Genomic DNA, 14863 nt, shown 5'->3' with positions numbered 1-14863 from the left:
TCGCCGGATTCCGCGTCTCTGGAAAGACGCTGTGTGGCCCTCACCAGCCGCCATCCCCGAAACGTGCGAGTGTCGCGTCTGCAGGTTGCGGGGTTCGCGGGGCGGCGGGCAGAGGCGAGTGTTCAGGGATTTAGGGTCTGTGACTCGCCTCCAGCAGTGGAGACAGAGGGTCATCGGTCTGGTCTGCGTGGGCTTCGGGGAATGCTTCAGAGCCAGGGAGAGCGCGTTGAGTTTTTTTTGTTGTTCGCTAGCCCGTGGGGTCCGTGTTGCGGGGAGCTCGCGGGGAGTCCTCGCTGGGGATTCGTTTCGCAGAGTGGTGGTGCGGTTCCCAGAGTCTGGGAGCTCATGGGCTCCGCATTGGAACAAGCGCTTGGGAGATCTTCGTTGCACAGTAGCACTAGGGCGTCGTGGTGGGGAAGCGAATCGTGTCGGTGTTGGAGACAGCTCTGGGCAGTTCGTGTTCATTGCTTATCACATGCGTGCTTAAAAAGGGGTCTGCTGGTCCTCTTGCTTCCCTGCTCCTGTATATTCTGTAGAAAATTTGCTTTCAGGATCATTGCGAGCCAAGTAATAACATCCCCATCATTTTAAATACTCCTCCAGAAAATAACTCTGGTTTAGTGTATTTCATGTTTAGCGTTGGGATCAGGTGTCTAGGTATTGGTATAATTTTACTCGTATTTTGGGTTCAGGTGTCTAGGTATTGGTATAATTTTATTCGTATTTAATCTAACATCTTGTCAACTACGTATTCCCATATTACATGCTCTTTGAGAGTTTTTTAAACTGCTGCGGTTCCTTCAGGTGTTTGCTTTAATTTGGGTAGAACTGAAGAAGAAACGTGATGGATTTCCATTAACCCAAAGTGTTTATTTCTTTGACTAGCTGTAGTGTTTTCCATACGTGTCTGGGACATTTCTGGTTATGCTTATTTCTACATAGTTAATACTTTTTGCTGGAAATCGTGACTTTTTTCCGCATAAGAACCCCCCTTTCCTTTTTTTTGTTTCTAATTTTACTTAGTAGAAAAGAACAGAAGTTAAAAATATATACGTTTATTCTGTCACTTCATTCTACTCATGTCATTACACATAACTTATAAATTGATGTCTGTCTTTTTTCTAGTTGAGCATGTTTGTCATCTGCTAATAATTTTAGCCAGGTGGCAAGTGGATGGACTGTGGAGTAAGAAGTACCTGCCTCTGCCTCTGACTTGGGTATGTTCATCTCTGAGTCAGTTTCCTTATTTGTGGGAAAAAAAGCTGTCCTAGTTTCTTTTTCATGGAATCGTTATGAAGATTAAGTGAGCAAATGTTCTTTAAGTATGTTCAAAGTGTAGTACTAGGTACACAGTATGGTCTGAATAAATAATGACTGTGATTTATCAAGTTTTTATTTCTCTTTCCTAAGGGCTTTTGACCTTTACAATTATTTTCATTTATATTTTTTTCTCTTTAAAATTTTCTTTGATTTATGTTGCTCTATTTCCCAATTTCATGTATTCCTGAGGAAAAAAACATACTTGTCAATAATGGTTTGTTCTTTTAATATGAGACTGGATTTTATTGGCTAAAATCTTATTTAATATTTTTGCATCAAGAAATGAAAAGAAATCTTGGATGAGCTTGGGAATAGTCCATAATCCATTGGTGGAGAGGGACTGAATGGTGGTATAGATAAAACAAAATTAGGTGTGAGTTCATCATTCTTTAAGTCACATGATGAATATGTGGAATTTGAGTATACTGTTCTTTTGCTTGAAATTTTTCACAGTAGAAAATTAAAAAAAAAAATTGCTTATACATTTATAAGAGAAATTGGTCTGTAGTTTTCTTAAGTTTTTTTTTCCAAGTGATTATACTTGAAAAATCACCAGATTAAGAAAATAGAATAATGTAGCATCCCAGAAGCCCTCGTCTTCTCTGTCCTCTCCAGAGGTAATTGTTATCCTAAAAACATCATAGATGTGCTTGGTTGTCACCTTTATGTAAATGAAATCCTAAGGTACACATTCTTTTGTGGCTGGCTTCTTTTGCTCAATATTTTTGTTGTGAAATTCATCTACGTTGCTGCATATAGCAGTAGCTCATTTCTTCTTCATTGCTATGTAGTATTCCATTGATGATTATACCCCATATTATTTATCCATTCCACTATCGAGAGACATTGTTATGGTTTATGGGAGTTATGAGAATTGTTGATATGAACATTTTTCTACATGTCTTTTGGTGCATAAAAGTTCTATTGAGGGCTGGGTATGAGAGCTCACGCCTGTAATCCCAGCACTTTGGGAGGCTAAGGTGGGTAGATCACCTGAGATCAGGAGTTTGAGACCAGTCTGGCCAACGTGATGAAACCCCGTCTCTACTGAAAATACAAAAATTAGCTTGGCATGGTAGCAGGTGTCTGTAATCCCAGCTACTCAGGAGGGATGAGGCAGGAGAATCACTTGAACCCAGGAGACAGAAGTTGTAGTGAGCTGGGATCATGACATTTCACTCCAGCCTAGGCAACAAGAGTGAAACTCTGTCTCAAAAAAAATAAAAAATAAATAAAAATAAAATAGTTCAATTGAGCATATACTTAGTGTGTTAAGTATAGAGGAGAGGAGTATGCTAGACACAAGGAGGAACCACAAATGCCCAATCATAATGGGAAATTCTTTTTTTTTTTTTTTTTTTTTTTTTTTTTTGAGACGGAGTCTCGCTCTGTCGCCCAGGCTGGAGTGCAGTGGCCGGATCTCAGCTCACTGCAAGCTCCGCCTCCCGGGTTTACGCCATTCTCCTGCCTCAGCCTCCCGAGTAGCTGGGACTACAGGCGCCCGCCACCTCGCCCGGCTAGTTTTTTGTATTTTTTAGTAGAGACGGGGTTTCACCGTGTTAGCCAGGATGGTCTCGATCTCCTGACCTCGTGATCCGCCCGTCTCAGCCTCCCAAAGTGCTGGGATTACAGGCTTGAGCCACCGCGCCCGGCCCATAATGGGAAATTCTTAACATACCTCTCTCAGTAACTGAGAGAACAGGCAGACAAAAAGCTAAAAGGGTATAGATTAACCATTGCTGGCAAACTTTCTGTAAAGGTGCAGACAGATGATAAATATTTTAGTCTCTGCCAGCTAAATGGTCTCGTCTGCCTCTACTAGGTTCTGCAATTATAGAATGAAAGTAGCTATACAGAATATATAAACAAATGGGTGTGGCTGAGTTCTGATAAAACATTATTTACAAAAACAGGCAGCTAACCCACAATAGTCCTAACCCCAGAAAGGTTAGAATGACATAAATGATTAACAAATTTGACCAATCTAAAACACTGCACTCAATAATTTTCCTCAGATGCACATAGAACATTTATAAAAAGTCACCATATGGTTAGCCATCAGGCAAGTCTAAGTAAATTTCAAAGGATTAAAACCATACAGAATTTTTTCTCTAACTACAGTGGAATTAAGCTGTAAATCAATATCAAAATGATTTATTTGCTATAGAATAGTCATGTGACTTTTTGGAACTATCAATTCAGAACGTGTTTTTTTCTTGTCAGAATGATTGGCAGTTATGCCATGCCATACACTTCTAAATAATCTGAGTTCAAAAAAAAAAATCACAGTGGAAATATTTTCAATTGCATTTTAATAAGAATTCTACATGTAAACCCTTGTTGAATTTAACCTAAGCAGTCAGTGGAGGAAATTTATAACCTTGAATGCAAGTATTAGAAAAGGAAGGATGAAAATCAATGAATAAGCACCTATTGCTATAATTCTTTTTTTTTCTATTCTATTGATTCGTGTTTGGAAATGCTGGTTTTATGTAATTGTTAGAGAGGCTTTGCTTTTTCTGTGATTTGTGAATGTTACATAATGTTGGAGTCATCTGTATTGTAAAGATTCGATAGAACTCATCAGGCTCTGATGACTCTTTTTAACTTTTTTTCATGGATATTGAGAGTATAGTATAATATTTGCCCATAACTTAGTTTCAACAGTAATCAATTCATATTCATCTGTCATATCAGTCATATTTATCTGTGCCTCCACTTTTGTTTTACTCTGGAGAATTTCATAGCAAGTCCAAGGCTTCATCCCTTGAAACTTGTAAGTATCCCAGTATGAATCTCTAACTGGTATGGTCATTAGAAAAATTTATAACCACTAGAACATTTCCTTTTTGTTTTTTCTTTTAGAGACAGGATCTTGGTGTGTTGCTCAGGCTGGTCTTGAACTCCTGGGCTCAAGCAGTCCTCCTGCCTTGACTTCCCAAAGTACTAGGATTACAGGTGTGAGCCACTTCACCCATCCTAGACCATTTTCAGTCAGTCTATCCAAGTTAATAATAATTTCTTTCCTTATCTTTTTGGGCAGACGGACTTTCGCTCTGTCACCGAGGCTGGAGTATAGTGGCACGATCTTTTCTCACTGCAATTCCCGCCTTCCGGGTTGAAGCAGTTCTCCTGCCTCAGCCTCCTGAGTAGCTGGGCTTACAGGCATCCGCCACCACACCAGGCTAATTTTTATATTTTTTGTGGAGATGGGGTTTCGTCCTGTTGGCCAGGCTGGTCTTGAACTCTTGACCTCAAGTGATCTGCCCATGTTGGCCTCCCACAGTGCTGGGGTTACACGTGTGAGCCACTGTGCCCAGCCTATTTCTTTAGTTCATTGAATAGCTAGTCCATATTCAGTTTTTTTCTGATCATCTCATCATTGTCTTTTAACATGGGATTGTTTGGGGCCGGGCGCGGTGGCTCAAGCCTGTAATCCCAGCACTTTGGGAGGCCGAGACGGGTGGATCACAAGGTCAGGAGATCGAGACCATCCTGGCTAACACAGTGAAACCCCGTCTCTACTAAAAATACAAAAAAACTAGCCGGGCGAGGTGGCGGGCTCCTGTAGTCCCAGCTACTCGGGAGGCTGAGGCAGGAGAATGGCGTAAACCCGGGAGGCGGAGCTTGCAGTGAGCTGAGATCCGGCCACTGCACTCCAGTCCGGGCGACAGAGCGAGACTCCGCCTCAAAACAAACAAACAAACAAACAAACAAACAAACAAACAAAAAAAACATTGGATTGTTTGAATCATGATCCAAATGATGTGGGTGTATTCGATTTGCTTGTTGTATCTCTTAGATCTCTTTAATACTATAACAACTCCCCTTTCTTTTTTTCTTTTTCTTTCTTTTTTTTTTTTTTTGTTCTCATGCATCTTCATATGTTGTGGTAGGAAGTACATAGCACCATCCATGAAGGATTCTTACCTAAAAAAATTGAACATGGGACTAATCAAACGTCTAAGTTGAACTACTCACTTAATTAAAAGGAAAAATTGGGACTTGGGTAGGTAGAGAACAAGTTAAACTATACCATGAGGCTGGGAGCAGTCACTCATGCCTGTAATCCTAGCACTTTGGGAGGCTGAGGCAGGAGGATTGCTTGAGGCCAAGAGTTCAAGACCATCCTGGCCAACATAGCAAGACCCTGTCTCTAGAAAAAAAAAACAATTTAGCCAGGTGCAGTAGCTCACACCTGTAATCCCAGCACTTTGTGAGGCTGAAGCAGGTGGATCATGAGGTCAGGTGGATCATGAGGTCAAGATCATGAGGTCAGGCCAAGACCAGCCTGGCCAAGATGGAGAAACCTTATCTTTACTGAAAATACAAAAATTAGCCGGGCGTGTTGCTGGGCACCTGTAATCCCAGCTACTCAGGAGGCTGAGGCAGATAATTGGTTGAACCCAGAAGGCGGAGTTTGCAGTGAGCTGAGATTACACTACTGCACTCCAGCCTGGCGACAGATCAAGACTCCTTCTCAAAAAAAAAAGTTTTAAAAAACCCATACAAAATGATACCCTGATACAGCAGTCAGACAAATATAAAAGTAGGCCATCATATGAGAGAAATTACCTGTTTCCTTCCTCTCTGCTTCATTCATCCCAAAAGCAGATAAGGCTGAGGGCTTGTAATGGTTTGGAAGCATCCTAACTTGTATTTGAAGTGGTGGGCTTTTTTTTTTTTTTTTGCCTTTTTTTTTTTCGAGGCAGGATCTTGCTATGTTGTGCAGGTTGGAGTGCAGTGATGCAATCATAAACTCAATTCAGCCTGGAACTCCTGGACTCAAGCGATTCTCCTGCCTCACCATCCTAAGTATCTGGGACTACATGCATGCACCACCATGCCTGGCTAATTTTTATTTTATTTTATTTTATTTTTGTTTTTTGTTTTTTTTTGAGACGGAGTCTCGCTCTGTCGCCCAGGCTGGAGTGCAGTGGCCGGATTTCAGCTCACTGCAAGCTCCGCCTCCTGGGTTCACGCCATTCTCCTGCCTCAGCCTCCCGAGTAGCTGAGACTACAGGCGCCCGCCACCGTGCCCGGCTAGTTTTTGTTTTGTATTTTTTAGTAGAGACGGGGTTTCACCATGTTAGCCAGGATGGTCTCTGTCTCCTGACCTCGTGATCCGTCCATCTCGGCCTCCCAAAGTGCTGGGATTATAGGCTCGAGCCACCGCATCCGGCCACCTGGCTAATTTTTAAATTTTTTTGTAGAGACAAGGCCTTGGTATGTTGCCCAGGCTGGTCTCGAACTCCTGGCCTCAAGGAATTCTCCTGCCTTCACCTCCAGAATTGCTGCAATTATAGGCCTGAGCCAACACAGCAGGCCCTAGTTTTTTTTTTTTTTTTTTTTTTTTTTTTTAATTGGATACTGTTGGCTGCCAATCTGACATCCAAGCCCCCTTTGTTAAGCAAATTCCTCTTTAATTTAGGTAGCTATCCCTCTGGACATTTGACCTGAACCTCAGTTCAGTAGGAAATCCAGATTATTCTTACCAATCAGGGTGGTATATCATTGCCATTCTCGGTTACATTGCCATGTTCTCCGCGTAAGTATCTGGTGCAATTCTGATGTATTACATGTGACGGAAAGTCTGCCATGAGCTTTTGGGAAATGGCTGGATCCTGGATCTTTCAACCCTGGAGATCTCAGCTCCAACCCATTCATGCATAACTGCCTTTTCTACCTCTTAGCTATCCATACGGATTTCTACATTTGGGTTGGGTACCACTGTTTTTGGACTGGCCCTGTAGGGAGGCTAGACTGAAGGGCTGGGGCTGGGATGAAGCAGTCTCAGGATTGAAGGTAGAGGAGGTTTGCATTTTGACCAGTGTGTTTACCGATGGGTCAGAAAATGGCTTGGAGATGAGCTCTCTGGGTGTAAAGGATACAGGCTTGCTAGAGAGTCTTGAGAATGACTTGCTGGGGTGACAGCAAAATTCAAGTTGGTCTCACAGTGTGGGTGTTCTCAGAGTGTGAGTTTCTAGAGTGGCTCTTGGGGAGACTGATCTCTGTACTGCTGCTTCTGGGGCAAGGATAGGACCGCCTTTGCTTTCCTGCCTGTGTGGAAGGAGCAGGCTGAGCATGCGCACTGAATATTGCATTAGGATATCGCAGGCTCTTGTTTGTGTAGCTGTGACTGTGTGGCCACCCCGCAGTGTAAAGCGCTGGGAAGTAGAGTTCTAAAAGTGAGCGGGAAAGAGAACAAATTTGCACTGTGAGGCTGTTGTAGGAAGGAAGTGTCACAAGGGAGAGAGCCAGATGTAGATTTAAGTTCCCACGCTTCTAATTAGGAAGAATGTTAACCTGCACAACACACTTCGTCTCAGCAAGCCTCAGCTTACTTATGTTTAAAATGGAAATAATAACGAGTACCTTATAAAGTAGTATTGAGGGTTTAGTAAGACAGTGCGTATGGTTTGTTTGATTAGTAAGACAGTGCAATAAACAAAAAATTTAGGAGCATGTGGCTGCTGGTGAATTTAAGTCAGTTTCCTGAGCCACCACTTCTTTTATGTTTTTTAGAGACAGTCTTGCCGTGTTGTCCAGGCTGGTCTTGAACTCTAGAGCTCAGGTGAGATCCACCCATCTCAGCCTCTACAATAGCTGGGACCCTAGGGCCCATGCCACCATGCCTGGCTTTACCACTTCCTTCATTGTCTTACCTAAAACATATATGTGAGAACTTGGCAGTAGACAAGACCATAAGATGGTTTTTGTTTACTGTCTCCTGTTTCACATCCATTCTATTTCTGACATAACCCAAAAAAAAAAAAAAAAGGCATTCCTCTTGCTCATTCTGTATCGTCCTATGGACCAGTGCCCCATGATTCCATGGTGTTAAGGAGACTGATGAAATATTGGAACCTGATGTTAATGTGAGTCCAGATGGCAATTGGAGACTTGTGGTCCTAGGAGCATGTTTCTTATCATTGAATTTGGTCTTGAATCCCCAGGTTCTAGCCTATAGGAACAAGACATTTTCAGTAATGGAAGAAAGAGCTTCCAGGCTGGGGACGATCATCGTTTCCAGTGGTAGCTTGACCTGAGATGATACCACAACTTCTGGGAAGCCCCAGAATAGACAGAAGAGAGAGAACACCCTAGGGTTGCTAGCCCCTAAGAGTTGAAGAAAATGGCCAAGGCCCAGGTGAGGTTTGTTTTACCTATTTTGTCTTTTGTTTCCCAGTGATTTGTGGAAGCTTGTAAAAGACAGTCTGGTTAAATGACAGAGTGTATTCTGATAAAAATCAGGATCTGTCAGAAAATAAGTTTAAGTTGGAATCTTAAAATCCTGGCAAATTAAGAAATGAGATACATAGATCGGGGGGTTTGTGCCAAGTTCTTAATGTCGGAACATAGCTAAGTGACTGTTAAGACCCTGTGGGTTTTTTCTGCTTTAAACTGTGTCTCCTTTTTTTGGCAGCTGAAATAACAGGAAACACATGAAAAATGCCACGATTGTAATGTCTCTGAGGAGAGAGCAAGGCAGTTCTTCAGGGGAGGTAAATGTGTCATTGCTGTTAGATCTTGAGAAATTTCTTTCCTTCAGAGAGCTTTTGTGGTTGACAGTATCCTCAAAGTCACCCTTGTAATAAAGGTATGGGATATTTTCTTTGGCTTTTTCCTGTTATTTAGTGGGGTAAGCTAAGGAGTAATGCCAAAGGAAAACTGGATTGGACAAAATTCTTTGAAAATAGGATGCCTTGAAAATAGAAGCTTCTGGTCATCTGACTTTGCCCAGAAGTAAAGCCTAGAGTATCCAATAGAATGAATGGGCTGCCTGACCTTTGATCCTCCATGAAGTAGAATTCTCTCAGCCAGATTTTTGTTATTGATACAGCAGGAGACAACTAACAGCTCCATTATTTAGTAACAGCTGGGAATGCAGATACTGACAATGCTTCTTTCTTACCTTCTTAACTCCAGGTTCAAAAAACAAAGCACAGCCGGGCGCGGTGGCTCAAGCCTGTAATCCCAGCACTTTGGGAGGCCGAGACGGGCGGATCACGAGGTCAGGAGATCGAGACCATCCTGGCTAATACGGTGAAACCCCGTCTCTACTAAAAAATACAAAAAACTAGCCGGGCGACGAGGCGGGCGCCTGTAGTCCCAGCTACTCGGGAGGCTGAGACAGGAGAATGGCGTGAACCCGGGAGGCGGAGCTTGCAGTGAGCTGAGAGCCGGCCACTGCACTCCAGCCTGGGAGGCAGAGCAAGACTCCGTCTCAAAAAAAAAAAAAAAAAAAAAAAAAAAAAAAAAAAAAAAACAAAAAACAAAGCACCATTTCTGCCTGTTTTGGTTTTTCTATGTTTAATTACCGAAATGATACATGGCTACATTTGCATGCAAGAGATTCAAGCAAACAGAAGCATTTGTATCAAAAGACAGTATCTCCTTTCACCCTTTTTCTGCCCAAACTTCAACCCAAAGGGTAATAAATACGTGTTCATAGTTTGGGTCTCTATCTAGTTCCTCCCTGTGATTGACATCTGATAGAATATATTTTTATTTAGGTACATGTCTGTATACATACGTGTGCACTTACATAATTGTGTCTATTATTACTTTTTTTCCCACCCAAGATGGAGTCTTGCTGTCTTGCCCAGAGCTGGAGTGCAGTGGCGCAATCTTGGCTCACTGCAGCCTCCGCCTCCTGGGCTCAAGCAATTCTCCTGCCTCAGCCTACTGAGTAGCTGGGATTACAGGTGCATGTCACCACACCCTGCTAATTTTTGCATTTTTAGTAGAGATGGGGTTTCACAGGGCCGGGCGCGGTGGCTCAAGCCTGTAATCCCAGCACTTTGGGAGGCCGAGACTGGCGGATCACGAGGTCAGGAGATCGAGACCATCCTGGCTAATACGCTGAAACCCCGTCTCTACTAAAAAATACAAAAAAAAACTAGCCGGGCGACGAGGCGGGCGCCTGTAGTCCCAGCTACTCGGGAGGCTGAGACAGGAGAATGGCGTGAACCCGGGAGGCGGAGCTTGCAGTGAGCTGAGAGCCGGCCACAGCACTCCAGCCTGGGCGGCAGAGCAAGACTCCGTCTCAAAAAAAAAAAGAGATGGGGTTTCACCATGTTGGCCAGGCTGGTCTCGAACTCCTGACCTCATGAGTCCCCCGCCTCAGCCTCCCAAAGTGCTGGGATTTCAGGCGTTAGCCAGCACGCCCAACCATATTATTACTTTTTTTTTTTTTTTTTTTTTTTGGAGACGGAGTCTTGCTCTGTTGCCCGGTGGCGCGATCTTGGCTCACTGCAAGGTTCGCTTCCTGAGTTCACGCCATTCTCCTGCCTCAGCCTCCCGAGTAGCTGGGACTACAGATGCCCCCCACCATGCCCAGCTAATTTTTTGTATTTTTAGTGGAAGCAGGGTTTCACTGTGTTAACCAGGATGGTCTTACTCTCCTGACTTCGTGATCTGCCCTCCTCGGACTTCCAAAGTGCTGGGATTACAGGTGTGAGCCACCACACCCAGCCATATTATTACATTTTTTAAAATATGTCTTAGATCATATATTATTTGGGAGCTTAATTTTTTGCGTTTAAGAGAATTCCTTGGAGATAATTGATAATCGTGGTTATGTATACATCTACCTCATTGATTTTAACATTTTTGTAGTATATTACAGCATGGAGGTGCTGTAATTTAACCCTGTCTGCTTTTGATAGACATTTAGATTATTGATAAGTTTTTCGTTACCAGAAACAAAGGAATAATGAACATTCTTATTACACGTTCTTATCTATGCAAATACTACCTTAGCGCTTTTTTAGGTAGGAAGTATTGCTGGAATTCCATGGTCCTTCGGTATGTGAAATAGTCATGGTGTGCATAATTTGTCATGGAGAAAAGGATCAAGACGTGTCCCTGTCCCTCTTTTCTGCATCATCTATTGTTATCCACCTCAGATTGCATTGAAATTGTTCTTATAGGGATCACTGTCATTCGAAGACGTGGCTGTGGACTTCACCAGGGAAGAGTGGCAGTCTTTGGACTGGTCTCAGAAGGTCTTGTACAAGGAAGTAATGTTGGAAAACTACAGCAACCTAGTATCAGTAGGTAAGGACAGCATCACAGTCACTTACCTTTTCTTTCTTATTTGGTGACTTCTGTATGGTCCCGTAAATATTTAATGGTTTAGACTAAAGCATTGTATGTCATAGATTTTTTGTTGTTGTGATAAAATGTATAACATAAAATTTACCGTCTTAACCATAAGTGTGCAGTTCATTGGGATTCACTCATAGTGTTGTCATGCACCCACCACCACTACCTTCCGTCTTCTAAAATGGAAACTCTGTACTCACAAAACAACTACCCATTCCCCCACTTCTCCCCAGCCCCTTGCAACCACCATTCACTTTCTGTCTTTAGGATTTTGACTTCTTTAAGTGCCTCATATAAGTGGAATCATATAGTGTCTGTCTTTTTGTGTCTGGCTTATTTCACTTAGTATGATGTTCTCAAGGTTTATCCTTGTTGTCGCGTGTGCCTGAATTTCCTTTTTAAGGCTGAATGATATTCTTTTGTATGTATATACCACCTTTTGCTTATCCACTTATCTGTTAAGGAACACTGGGTTGCCTCCACGTTTGAGGGCTTGTGAATCATGTTGCTATGAATATGGGTATTCAAATATCTCTTTGGGACCCTGATTTCCATTCTTTGGGGTATATACCCGGAGGTGGAATTGCTGGGTGATATGGTCATTCCGTTGTTAATTTTTTGAGGAACAGTTTTCCACAATATCAGTACCATTTTACATTCCCACCAAGAGTACACAGGGTCCCAGTTTCTCCACATTGTTGCCAACAATTGTTATTTTCTGGGTTTTTTTTATTTTTATTTTTTATTTTATTTTATTTTATTTTATTTATTTTATTTTTTTTGAGGCGGAGTCTCGCTCTGTCGCCCGGACTGGAGTGCAGTGGCGGGATCTCAGCTCACTGCAAGCTCCGCCTCCCGGGTTTGCGCCATTCTCCCACCTCAGCCTCCCGAGTAGCTGGGACTACAGGCGCCCGCCACCTCGCCCGGCTAGTTTTTGTATTTTTAGTAGAGACGGGGTTTCACTGTGTTAGCCAGGATGGTCTCGATCTCCTGACCTCGTGATCCGCCCGTCTCGGCCTCCCAAAGTGCTGGGATTACAGGCTTGAGCCACTGCGCCCGGCCTATTTTTTATTTTTTGATAGTAGCCATCCTAATGGGTATGAGTGTGTAATAGACTTGTAGTTTCCTCCCTGGCACAAAGTGGTTGTGCTCTTTTACTGAGTGAAAGATTTTTACTTTATCAAAGTGCAAATGCTGTGGTTCCTGAGACATAACTCTATCTTCATCCATTCCCCAAGCACACGTGCCAAGTGTTCAGTGATCTCCCGTTTACAGGGTATCAAGGCACCAAGCCAGATTCACTCTTCAAGTTGGAGCAAGGAGAACCCCCATGGATAGTAGAAGGAGCAGCCCACAGTCAAACCTGTCCAGGTAAGTGAGTGAAAACTAAGAAAATGGGGAGAAATGACATGAAAATCCCAGCTGGTCGGAGGAGGGTTGATGCTTTTAAAATGTTCTTTAGAGGAATTTACAGTAGGTGGTGGCCCAGAAACCTAATCAGCCTTTCTGCATCTGTGTCCATCCCTAATAGAACTGTCCCTTCCCGGCTCTTAAAGGATAATGTCTTCTTTTCTTCTATTTTCTGGATCTAATTTCAGTCCATCTCATTGAAGACCTTGAATTCTTACCTAGTTCCATTCTTACCTGGTTCCATTCTTCCCAGCCTGCTTCCGGCTTTTGTCCCTTCCTGCTCCCTACCTTACTTGCTTTGAAATTCCCCTTGTAACCCATCTGGATTGTGTTGCCTTTTTTTTTTTTTTTGAAACGGAGTCTCGCACTGTTGGCTGGGCTGGAGTGCAGTGGTGCAATCTTGGCTCACTGCAACCTCCACCTCCCAGATTCAAGTGATTCTCATGCCTCAGCCTCCCTAGTAGCTGGGATTACAGGTGCCGGCCATGAGGCCGGCTAATTTTTTGTATTTTTAATAGAGATGGGGTTTCACTACATTGGCCAGGCTGGTCTCGAACTCCTGACCTCATGATCCGCCCACCTTGGCCTCCCAAAGTGCTGGGATTTCAGGCATGAGCCACTGCACCTGGTTCGATTGTGTTACTTTTAGCACTTCCGTCACTTAAAAGTGTACCCCGGCCCCTTTGGAAAGGGCCGATTTCCTTTACTGAAAATCACCTCACCTTAGCTCATGTCAAAGCCCCCACAGCTTGTCTCTCAGGGCATCTCTGTCGACTTACTCACCCACTACTCCCCACCTTTCCAGCTTCTGTTTTCTTTTTATCTTCTGCTGATTCTTCTGGTAGAAGTTTAGTTCACCCTCAAGGCCTAAGCTCTCTGTTCCCTGCTGGAGACTTGCAAATAGACATCTCTGCCACTAGTGTCTCATCTGCACTCTAACCCGCTGTGTGTCGCCAGCCGCCAGGACAGCTCTCCAAATATTTCCTTCTTCCAGTATGTGAAACCGGAATCCTCCTTTCTCCCAGATGTTTCTCCCGTCTTATAGTATACTCATATATACTAAAGATTTCAGCTCTGTCTTCTGACAAATAGCTTCATGCAGATGGATCTCCTTTTCTGTAATCTCACCTACCTTCTTATTCCATATTTTGCCAGCACCCAGGACGAGTATTCTGTGAAATTCTTCTTCCCTCGGCTTCAGGGTTAGAAGCTGGGATTCTCTTTCCTCCTGGAAACTCCTTTCCCTCCTGGAAACTCCTTTCCCTCCCTGTGCATTATATTTAGGTTCTGCTGTATTGCTCACCACTCCAGTTCCTGCTCCCCTTGGCGTTGCTTTGAGTCTTCTCAGTTTACTCTGTTCTGTGTCTGAACGTCTCAGCTGCTCCGTTAATTTTTGTTGTTTTGAACACTCCACTCTCAAACCCCACCTCACAGTAGGCCATGGTAATAGAGGTTCGCATCACCTCCATTGCTGCACCTTTGACTGACTTCCGTTTTTCTGTGAGTTCCATTTGATGTGATGGCTTCATTCCCCTCTGGTCAGGGGCCATCAAGGCACTGGAACTTGATGAGAAGACATGAGGAGTGTGTGTTGCTTGAAGAAACAAGAGGTCCACATATATTCAGAGATTCAGAAGAGGAGAACCCAGCCACATAGAAAAAGTATTAGGGTTGTGGTAGGAGAATCAGAAGATGTCCATGAAATAAGTGACAAAATTATTCCAAGGAGGAGGAAGGCATATGTTTTATTGAATGCTACAGATAATGTCAAATAACATGAGGACTGACATCTGTGCATTTGATCATGTTGCATTTTTACATCCAGATACTGCTGTCTTTCACTGTCACCTCTTGTTTTACTTCCAAGAAGTAGTTTTTGACTATTGCAGGGTACATTTGGAGCTCCCTCTTTTTTTTTTTTTTTTTTTTTTTTTGGAGACAGAGTTTTGCTCTTGTTGCCCAGGCTGGAGTGCAGTGGCCCAATCTTGGCTCACTGCAACCTCCGCCTCCCAGGTTCAAGGGA

General features: G+C 43.2%; 1 protein-coding gene across 6 annotated transcripts in view; it reads left to right on the top strand.

The window, feature by feature from the left end:
- Window positions 1-36: 36 nt before the first annotated feature.
- The window catches only part of ZNF577 (zinc finger protein 577), a 37588-nt gene continuing 22761 nt past the window's right edge, over window positions 37-14863 (top strand). Inside the window, exons 1-7 of one of the 6 annotated variants that reach the window (XM_030941750.1) lie at window positions 42-84; window positions 1126-1217; window positions 7846-7894; window positions 8277-8470; window positions 8747-8825; window positions 11256-11382; window positions 12706-12801. In XM_030941750.1, coding sequence (XP_030797610.1) covers window positions 8766-8825; window positions 11256-11382; window positions 12706-12801 — 283 coding nt within the window. In that variant the 5' untranslated portion in view covers window positions 42-84; window positions 1126-1217; window positions 7846-7894; window positions 8277-8470; window positions 8747-8765. Of the gene's footprint in view, window positions 115-670; window positions 866-1125; window positions 1218-7845; window positions 7895-8276; window positions 8471-8746; window positions 8826-9595; window positions 9755-11255; window positions 11383-12705; window positions 12802-14863 lie in introns of those variants that run through there. The other 5 variants (XM_030941749.1, XM_030941751.1, XM_030941748.1 and 2 more) reach the window with 5 other exon arrangements.

Source organism: Rhinopithecus roxellana, chromosome 12 (genome assembly GCF_007565055.1).
Source record: "Rhinopithecus roxellana isolate Shanxi Qingling chromosome 12, ASM756505v1, whole genome shotgun sequence".
NCBI classification, from domain to species: Eukaryota; Metazoa; Chordata; class Mammalia; order Primates; family Cercopithecidae; genus Rhinopithecus; species Rhinopithecus roxellana.
This window is presented reverse-complemented; position numbering and strand designations above follow the sequence as displayed.